Raw genomic sequence first — 11,340 nt, forward strand, 5'->3', positions numbered from 1 at the left:
TGTGTGTGTGTGTGATGGTGTGTGTGTGTGTGTGTGTGTTTAAAGCTAAAAAAGACAGATAAAAAACAGACTTACTCGAAACTTTTAAAGAAAAATAAATTTTTCTCTCCAAGTGGTAGTAGGAAACTTCTGTTTTTAACAAAAGCAATGATTCATTTCTTTTAAAGAGGGTTCTGTGGACAGTGATACCATTAGTTAGAGACCATTTGTGGTAGATATTAAGTGTGTGTGTGCGGGGGGCTCAGAGGGTGATGTCATCACTGGGTAGTGCAAAGCTTTGCTTAACTCCCAATTGCACTGTATTGTATTGCATTGCATCACTCCGTGAATTGTCTTTTAAAAAAAAATTGTAGAATTGAATTTACTGGATATAAACATAACAGAAGCTATTTTCTCTAAATGTATTCAAAGTTAACAAAAATGCTATTTAGCTAAATGGAAAGTTTGTTTTACTATTGGGAACTGGCAGATTAGCGGAACCGTTCCCACCACTGATGTGTCTTGTCCATGTCAGGTTATCTGGAAGTTTATGGAAGATGTAACTGTCATCAAGAACAATCACAACCCGGGCCAAGCATAAACCCTGGATTTCAACAGAGGTGCATACCATGCTGAAAGCACAGATTGCCACTTTTAAATTGTGCTCTATAAATAAATATGACTTGACTTGACTTGACTTAAATCTGGTGACTAGCCAGCTCTAAAAACAGCTAGAGCTAACCTTAACCATGCAATAAGACGCAAAATGTGCATATGGAGAGAGAATCCAGGGTTTCCTCCAGGACATTGCAAACACTCAGAGGCTGTGGTAGGACACCCCGAGTTAACAGACTACAAGGCTCCTCAAATAAATTGTAAAGATGACATGGCTTTCCTTGAACTAAATTATAATTTTCGCAAGTTTGCGGTACTGAACTCAGCTACAGTGAGGAAATCAGAGCCCAAACCAGGTGAGAAGTCACTTTCTTTAGAAACCATTGATGACTGCATGGGCCCTGAATAACATCAACGTACAAAAGGCAGATGGGCCAAATGGGATACCAGGGTACCTGCTCAGGAAACACACTGATTAGCTGGCCTCAGTTCTGACAGACATCTTCAACACCTCCCTGAACCAGACCATTTTCCCCTCACATTTCAAGACAGGCTCCATCATATCATTACCCAGAAAGTCCACAATAATCTGCCTGAATGATTACTGCACCATTGCATTGACTCCTATAATGATGGTGTGGCTCATAAAACAGCATATGGTCTACCAACTTCCTTCATGTTTTGGCCCAGGCCAGTTTGCTTATCACCTGAACTGTTTCACAGAGGACATTAGTTCTTCTTCCCTCTCAGTCTTCAACATTTGGAAGAGAGGAACACCTTTGTGTGGATACTGTTTATAGATTTCAGTTTGGCTTTTAATACAATAATCCCCCAGTATCTAGTAAGCAAACTGGCACCCCTCAGTTTTGACTGCACACTCTGTAACTGGATTTTGGATTTCCCAAGTGAAATGCCTCAGTCTGTCCATGTGAGAACAAGACAATCTCAGTAATCACGTTGAGTCACGGCTCCCCTCAGGGTTCTGTCCTGAGTTCTCTACTCTTCACTCTCACAGATGCCTTGACCAGTCACCAGGTGCACTACCAATAACATAATCAAATATACTGATGATTTATAGTAGTTGGCCTGATCAGGAACATCCAAGTGAAGCAGCTGGTGAACTGCTGCAGCAGAAACTTTGTATGTATGTATGTTTTATTTATTCATTTCATTTCATCCAAACAACAAATGTAATACAATTTAAAGAAAAGAAAAAAGATATACAATCACAGAAATAAAATGAAAGGCAGCAGAAGAAGAATGAGTTCTTATAATATCTGCCCCTTGTCCCCAAAATATATTCCAAACAAAATTACTATACAAAAGCACTTTCTCCTGAATGTGGACAAAACAAAGAATAACACTGTTGACTTCAGAATGAAACAGCCTATTCAAACTCTGCTGATGATCAACAGCTCAGCAGAAGAGGTGGTGGACCGCACCAAGTTTTTGGTACATCATGTACAATTTAACCAGGTCCAAAACACAATATATCTGGTCAATAAGCACATCAACATTTGTACTTTCTTCTCGGGATAAGGAAATCAAAAATCCCCCTAAGCATTTTTTTTTTTAGATTTTTACAGATTTTTACAATGATAATAGTTTTTCTGTCTGCCTGTCTGCAATATAAAGAAAATAAAGCATATCTAGCATGTACAGTACATAGGCAAAATGATGCATTTATGCCTCCAAAGTTATGAACCTACTTTTGTAAAAAGAAGTTATGTTTTAAGTCACATGACAATCTCAACTGAATCCAACGTTTTAAACAGACAAATTAGTGCAGGATGTGTGAAGAAATTATGTTCAGGGCTCTTGTTAGTTTAGTTTCTGCAACTTGTCTACCTGGTGAAAATCGTAATAAATGTTTAACTTTCATTTCAGTTTATAGCAATACATTTGACTATATCATAAGAGACCCCCCAAATAATTGCTTCTAAAAGCTCCCTCTTTACTGACACACTCAATAATGAGGTGGAATTTCTCCCCTTGCGTCATGCTGCTTTATTTGAGCCAGAACTAACTCGCTTTAAAAGAGCTGAAAAGAAAATTAAGCATAGCGTAACTTTCTATTTTATTAGGTCTGTCTGTCTGAATCAGCAGGGAAGACAACTACTAGATGTTGTAAAATATAAAGCACCAACAAACAAGGAGGTATTCATTTCCAGAAGACTGCTAAGTAGACAACTAGCTTGTAAACTGCAGGGTACTTAATGCTTTGTGGCTTTATCATTAGCTTTAGAAACCCTTAAATGTACTGGGGGTATCTCCTCATCAAGTTTTACACACAGACATGCAGCTACCGCTTGGATACATTTACAATGATGTCAGAAAACCCCATTTTTAACTGGGGTGCTCACATTTTTGATGACTGAATCATATGTTCTACCCTACCTTTTGCTCCTGGTAAGAGGGAATTGGTGCAAACTTCTGTAGATGCAAAGACGTAGCTGAGCATAGTAAGAAACACACATAGCACCAACAGCCGAAACATTCCCAAACAGTCACAGGTCGGTGCAGACAATCTTGATGTTTTGGTATACTTTAAAGGACGAATGATATGCCAAGACAGGACCGTATCCAGGATAGAGCGTAGCATCAAGAGAAAATGTTCTTCACAATGTCTAAGGAAAAAGTTGGACTTTTGTTTATAGAAGAAACAGACGCTCTGAAACACACACACAGACACACTTGTGTATAGAGTCTTATCAGTGACTTGTCAAAATGTCAAACAACACAGAGCAGGCTTCTGCATTCTTTTACACATCATGCCCTTTAACTTTTAAATTGTTAAATATGAGTCAAATTTTCGTACTATACCAAATTACCAAAGAGAAATGAGTACATGTATATTTGATAACTTGTACTAATTTATATTTTATTTCATATAAAGCACTTCTATTTGTACAAACTCATACTCACAGAATCATTCCATCATTTTGTTCCTCAGTGACAGGATTCAGTGTCTTGCCCAGGGACACTTTGGCATGTGACTGCTGGTGGAATCGAACCCCCAACTCTTGCATTGGAGGACGACTGCTCTAACCACTCAGCCACAGCCGCCCAATCACAGTGTAGAGTATAGTTTACATGCAGGAAAGAGATCAGGTTGTCTAAAACAAGCTTATTTTACAGAAACCCGATCACACTATCTGACGTACTTGAGACCAGTACTACTGTACCAGACACAAACCCCAAACATACATCTATGCTAAAACTGTTCAAAATTTGATGTGCAGGACATAAAAAATAAATAAATAAATAAATAAAAAACTTAATTATAAAGAGACTAGGCAAATGTTTAATGTTCAGGTTCATAGGGCATGTAATTCCATTTTTTCTATCCTGAACTGCTTTATCTTGTGGTAGAGCCTATTTATCTTTGGCTGGAAACAAGATACACTTAGAACTGCAAGTCTTATAAACCACAAACACAGCACATATTTATGTACCCACTCTCCTCCAGCTTCGTTTAGAATCATCAGTTTAAAACTAGAGAAAGCCCACATGGACAAGCAAAGACACAAAGTTCTTGCAGAAAGACCTGCAAAGTTTGCATTCAAACTACAGACCATAACACATACATATACACATGTGATTTCAATTACTGAACTTGAATGTTAAGATTTGCTTAAGATAACAAAAACTGTATGTTTTATGTCTTAGATCCTTATATACAGTTTCTTTATATACTTTAAATTTTTGCTGTTTTTGTTTGTAACTGGGACCTTGAGTATGCAAGTTCGTTCCACCTCATGTACCACATGTGATGTGAATGACAATAAAGAACCTTGACCTTGAACTTTGAACCTTACAGACTTCGATTCTCCAATAACTTTTTTGATGTATAGGTTACGAAGAGTTTACTCACGTTTGGAGTATGTCTTTTTCATGTAAGCTTTTTTTTTAACTGTACAAAATTGATACATGATATTAACTTTATCAAACATTTCCAAGAAACTTGACCCTTCCTTTAACATTAAAATGAAACAAACATATCAAATAGCTAATCTCTTTCTTTGAGTCAAAGAGAGAAACTGAAAGGGAGCTTTTTTTTTCATGCAACCTTTATTTAGACAGGTTAATCCCATTGAGCCTCGGGGACTCATTTACAAGAGAGGCCTGAATTTTAACAAAGAGTGATGAGAACAGTGGACAACAATGATAATAATAGACAATCACAAAAGAGGCATACCATTTTTTTTAAACAAATCAAAACAAAATAGCAACCAAAAGTCTTATGTATTCACTTGCTGTCACAACAGCCTTTTATTTTTATAAAAAAATAGATTTCCATCAAATCTTTGACTCTGTGTTTCCAGACTGCACTCTTGAGTTCCATTTTCAACTAATCCTGGCATACTCTGGTTATCTGCCTCCAGTATAAAAAAAATATACAGAAAATGGTTTAGGAGAATAAAAAAAGATAATAGATAAAGGGACTAAACCTTAGTCAGACTGAAAGACAAAAAACTGAGCAGAGACAAGAGAGTGATACTGAGTTTTTCTAAACCCTGTTGAGGCAGATGAGAGAATTTCTTCTTTCAAGAAAATTCGTATGGAGGGCAATCGTTTGTGCAATTCTTCAAAGCATAGGTGCATGAGGAGCAGATCATAGCAAGACACTAATGACTGGGGAAAATACAGGAATATTTATTTAAATATTGTTGTTCCTTGAGGACAAAATGTACAAGAATATCTGTTTGAAAAGCTGCCATTTGGAGCTAAGAAATGAAAGATTTGCTGCTGTTACTATGGTATAAAGATCACAAAGTTCACTCATATAAAGTTTTTTTTTTAATGACACAAATCATTCAGATAAATACAATACTGAGAAAGAAAAAACAAAAATGTATTTCTACTAAAAGCCAAGTTGTAAAGCTGCACCCTGTGACTAATTCTCTTTTGGATGAGACATAATCATTTATTTCTTGCTGAATGGGATGTTTGTTTCTTTTGGTTTCTTGTTTGAAATGCGATTTAAACCACACACACATGCATTTGAAATTAACCAAGACTCCACACACTTGGTATTGGTGACAGGACTTAACACAAGTTGTATTTTTTATGTGTGTGTGTGGGGGGGGGGGGGGGGGGGATTCAAGCTCATGTTGCTTTGTTGATGCAAGAGCAGTGCACTTTGCGACAAAACATTTTTATTGCTGTGAAGTTCAAATTTTTAGAAATTAGGGTTATGAACAGTCATTACTTGTTTCAGATATTTCTTAGAAAAATCTTAATTTGACAAATTAAAAGTTAGGCCTGACCCAGACTGACTAGCTAAAGTCTAGGCTGAGCCAAACTAAAGTTTGTTTTATATTATTTACATCACTGCCATTGTCACAGTACATAGTTATTCTCGTAGGCAAAAACTTCTATTTCTTCTGCTTCTATTTGCACTTGAAAATTAATTCATTCAATGTTTATTTAGACAGGTTAATCCCAATGAGCCTCGGGACTAATTTACAAGAGAGACCTGGATACGCACAGAATACCATTTTACTGCACCAATGAGATCAAAACCAAAAACGTTGTAGTTTATGCTGAGATTACTTTCAGCTTTTCTGCCTTTGTGTTGACTTTTTGACAAAAAGTAGTGAAAATAAATACTTTTATTTATTTATTAGTTATTATTTCATGCTAATTTTAACTACAACTTTTAGCGAGGATATTCAAGAGTCATCAGAGCATAGGTATGTGGCGGTGAATTCGATTCCTTGAAATATGTTGCAATGTTGTGAACTCAAGTGCTGACAAAGGTCCTTTGTTTTTTCTGTGGCTTTCTTTTCTCCAATCTTTGCAATGTTAGAGCATATTTCCTCTTTGTAGTTTTTTTAAGTGTTTCTGAGTCAAAGTCTAAATGTTGTGGTGGTCTAGATCCATTGTTAGTGATTTATATTTGCATGTGTGGCTCAAGCATGTACAGAAGAAAGCCAACACATGTGCTGAAGCTTCTCAAAGTTGGCTTCAAAAAGCAAAGCGCACTACAAATCTTGACGTCATTGCATGGTGGACCAAAAAGTAAAGGGCATTACATTTATGAGATTGCAGATTTACAGTACTCACTACCATGTAGCTTAGTTGTGCTCCATTGTCTTCTGAATGTCTTCACCAGCATTTGTGATAAAAAAAAAATTAGAATGAAACATTGAGAAATAAACAAGAGTTCTAAATGCTCCATTTTTCTCAAAAGGTTCATGTTCACAAATTCAACAACCTGAGTGTATCTCAAGTTGAACTATAATCTTTCTGGTTTTGGTCTTATTGGTGCACTGACATATGGACTATAGAATTCTGTGGCCAACTTTAAAAAATAAAGCAATTTTTTTTAGATGTTTCATAAAAGTGAGAGAATTTGACTTGTGCTTTATTTTTTTTATTCAATCTTTCAGTTTGTCCACTACTTGCAACATTTGGGAAAGTATAGTGTTTGTAGTGGTAACACCCACCCCCCCCCCCCCCCCCCCACACACACACACACACACACACATTCGACCCTGTTATCCTGACGGCTAATTGTTTGCATGTGGCTCTCTAATTAAAAGAGTGATTCACACTCCTGGATTGAGGTTGACTTCATACTGAAAACCACAAAACAACTCTGTTTTTTTTTTTCCACTGTTGCTTACAGTCCTTGTAAAAAGTGCAATTTGTATTTTAAAACAGCAGTGGTAACATAAACTGCCCACATGTGTTACTGACAAATCAGTCAACATGCTTAGCACATTAAACATTTACGTAACCTTTGCTGTGAACCACACTGGTTCACTGAAGGGCATGTACGTCATAACTGCCTTGCATTGTTTCTACTCCCTTACTCCCACTTATTTAAGCCCAGACAAAATCCTCTCTCAGAAAAACCAGTAGGCACACAACAAACAGCAGGGACACTCAAAGTCATGACCTCTTTTATGTATATATATACATTTTTTATTTTCAACAATTTCACTTTCCATAGTCGCTGACTGATCAATTTCAATTCAGTTTATTTATGTAGCGCCAAATCACAACAGAAGTTGTCTCAGGGCACTGAACAGAACATTCACATACATAAAAAAGCCAATTACTAAAGGTTCTCCATCTAAGGAAGGAAGCCAGCAGACTTGTTAAATCTTCATTTCATCACAATCTCCCATCCTGATCAAGCACAAAGACAACAGTGGAAAAGAAAAACTCCCTTTTAACAGGAAGCAACCTCCAGCAGAACCAGGCTCAGGACAAGCGGCCATCTGCTTCGACTGGCTGGTTTGAGAGGAACAGGAAGGAGAAACAAACTAACACAGAATGGCAGGTCCAGGTGTAGGCACAGTATTGGAAGAAAGAAAAAAAAACATGTCAAGGACATAACAAAATGCAAATACAAAACAGATATATGCAAAGACAGAGTGAATAAATGTGATCAATTTATCTTCCAGCAGTCTAAGCCTATAGCAGCTATGGGATAACTCAGGAAACCCCAGCCAACCTTAACAATTAGATTTATCAGAAAGAAAAATCAAGCCTAATCTTAGACAATGTGTCAGCCTCATGAACAGAACCTGGAAATTGGTTCCACAAGAGAGGAGCCTGATAACTGAAAGATTCTGCTTTTGGAAACTCTAGGAACCACAAGTAAGCCTGCAGTCTGCGAGCAAAGTGCTCTGTTAGGAAAATATGAAACAATAAAATCTGTAATATAAGATTGAGCTAGGTTGTTGAGAGCTTTGTAGGTTAAGAAGGTAAGATTTTAAATTAAATTTTGGATTTGACAGGGAGCCAATGGAGAGAAGCTAAAACTGGAGAGATATGATCTCTCCTAGTAACTCCAGTTAAGACTCTGGCAGCAGCATTTTGGATCAACTGAGGACGTTTTAAAAAAGTATTTGGACACCCAGATAACAAACCATTGCAATAGTCCAGTGTAGACATGACAAATGCATGAACCAGTTTTTCTGCATCATTTTTAGATAATATGTTTATAACTTTAGCAATATTACACAGGTGGAAGAAGGCAGTTCTAGTAATGTTTTTAATGTGGGAGTTAAAAGGCATCTGATCAAAAATAACACCAAGATGTTTAACATTAGAGCTGGAGGCCAGATTAATGTCATCTAAGGAGGGTGGAAGACTGAAAATATTATTCCTAAAATGCTCAGACAAGACTGAGGTTTTAGTTTTTGAACCTGAGTTTAAAAGAAGAAAATTTAGGTTCATCCAGGTTTTTATGTCTTTAAGACATGCTTGTAGTCTAAATAGTTGATTGGATTCATTGGGTTTCATGGACAAATATAGCTGTGTATCCTCAGCAAAACAATGACATTTTATCCCATGCTTTTTAATAACTTTACCTAATGGAAGCATCTATAAGGGAAAGAGTATTCGTCCAAGCACTGAACCCTGAGGAACTCCACAACTAACTTGGATGTATGAAGAAGATTCATTATTTACATTTACAAATTGATATCTATCAGATAAATATAATCATATGATATACATACAAATATGACACTCAAATTAAACCATCCATCCATTATCTTTACCCGTTTATTCCATTTTGGGTCACGGGGGTCGCTGGTGCCCATGTCCAGCAATCACTGTGCGAGGGGCGGGGGACACCCTGGACGGGTCGCAAGTCCATCACAGGGACGCATAGAGACAAACGAGACAAACAACCATTCACTCTCTCACTCACACCTAGGGACAATTTTAGAGTTACCAATCAGTCTAACATGCATGTTTTTGGTCTGTGGGAGGAAACCAGAGTACCTGGAGAAAACCCACGCATGCACGGAGAGAACATGCAAACTCCACCCAGAGGGCCCCTGGACCGGGGTTTGAACCAAGGACCTGCTCGCTGAGAGGCAGCAGCTCTACCAGTTGCGCCACCGTGCTGCCCAAATTAAACCAATCCAGCAATTTTCTCTTTAAATTTTCTTTGCTTTTCCTCACATTGAATCAAATATTCTACTTTAACACTTTTATTTATTTATTTATTTTAAAATAAGCTTTACACCTTATTTAGATGTGTATTGTATCAGTTTAACAGTTCTCAGTTGGAATCAATTCATTTTAGATCCACATAAAAGGTGTGTGACCCCACCCTTCCTCTTGTCACTAACAATATACCATTTGGGACAATTTAGCAGGGGAATGTGAGTAATGAGCAGAGAAGGTCGTTCTTACAAACTGTCACCGAAGCGGAGGCATACTCATGCAGTCTTTCAAAACCACACAGTTTCAAACCACATCGTGATTTCAGCCCACTTATCATGTTCAAACTGTTAAATGTAGTCGCTGTTAAAACAGACACTGCTGCAGTGAAAACAGCTGTTTTCCTGTAATGACACAGTAGTTAGGTGAGTAAGCCTGTGTTGTGCACATTTAAGAAATGAGTATGACTTCAAATTTAACTCTGACTGCATATAGATTGTTTAATCCACGCTAAAAACACAAAAGTTTTTAAAAACATGTGTGTGTGTGTGTGTGTGTGTGTGTGTGTGCGTGTGCGTGGATAGCAAAACAAACCTGCGTGTGTGTGTGTGTGTGTGTGTGTGTGTGTGTGGGCAGACCTAGTCATGCCTAAAGAAACATTCACGGCTTCATTCTCAGTTTGAAAAGCCGCTTTAGCTTTCTATTGTCATTCCATAAGTCATGTACTAAAAATAAAATTTCTGTGTCACTGATTTATGCTATGAAGAAGCTATAAAAAACTGTTTGAATCAACAGTCCTCAAGAAGTCTCTTCTATGTTTTCTTTTGCTAAGGAAACTATCCAGAGATAATTTTTGTTCTTTGTCCATTTGAAAGTTTGCATTTCAAAAATATATTTTTTATGTAAAATATGTTAAAATCTTATCTATTCTAATCTAATCTAATCTATTTCATATAATATAATCTTCCTCTTTTAGCTTTTCTCTTTTTAGTGGTCACTATGGTAAGTCATCCTCCTCCCTCTCACACTGTCCTCTGCATCTTTTGTCCTCACCCTAACTGTATCTCCACTTAGGCCATTCTCCTTGTCTTTTTCCTGGTACTTTTATAACATCATTTTTAGATAAGATGTTTCTAATTTTAGCGATATTACGCAGGTGGAAGAAGGCGGTTCTGTGTAATATAACTACTGTCCCTCCTCTGCACATGCCCCAACTGTCTCAGTCTGGCCTCTATAACTTTATCTCCCAGTTGTTCGACCTGTGCTTTACCTCTGATTATCTCATTCCTAATTTTAGCCATTCTTGTCACTCCTAAGGAGAACCTGAACATCTTCAGCTCTGCCACTTCCAGTTCTTTCTCCTCCCCCACCCCTTTTTTCTTTGTCAAGGCCACTGTACCCAAATCAGACAACATACACCACTCTCTTGTAAACTTTTCCTTTGACCTTTGTTGCCACCCTTTTGTCTTAAATCACTCCTGAAACATTTCTTCATGCACTACATCCTGTCTGGACTCTCTTCCTCGCCTTTTTACTACACTACCCATTTTCCTGGGCAGTTGACCCTATGTACATGAAGTCCTGCACCTTTGCGACCTGTGCTTCTTGTAGCCTCACTGCTCCACCTGCTTCCCTCTTATTCACCCCAGGTATTCTGTCTTGCTACAGCTGTCTTTCATTCCTCTTGTTTCAAGTGCATATCTCCTTCTCTCCAAGTTCTCTTTTACAGTGGACCTGGTCCAAGTTCTCACCACAGATCACAATGTGATCTGCAAACATCATAGTCCACAAAGATTCTGACCTGACCTCATCTGTTAGTCTGATCATCACCAA

The 11,340-nt window shown here is 37.6% G+C and overlaps 1 protein-coding gene across 1 annotated transcript in view; it reads right to left on the reverse strand.

The window, feature by feature from the left end:
• colec10 (collectin sub-family member 10 (C-type lectin)) overlaps positions 1-3,091 on the reverse strand; it is a 32,463-nt gene extending 29,372 nt beyond the window's left edge. Inside the window, exon 1 of the mRNA XM_037677071.1 lies at positions 2,992-3,091. Coding sequence (XP_037532999.1) covers positions 2,992-3,091 — 100 coding nt within the window. The remainder of the gene's footprint in view (positions 1-2,991) is intronic.
• Between the last annotated feature and the right edge of the window lie 8,249 nt (positions 3,092-11,340).

The sequence above is a fragment of the Nematolebias whitei genome, chromosome 5 (assembly GCF_014905685.2).
Source record: "Nematolebias whitei isolate Nwh7 chromosome 5, NemWhi1, whole genome shotgun sequence".
Classification (NCBI taxonomy): domain Eukaryota; kingdom Metazoa; phylum Chordata; class Actinopteri; order Cyprinodontiformes; family Rivulidae; genus Nematolebias; species Nematolebias whitei.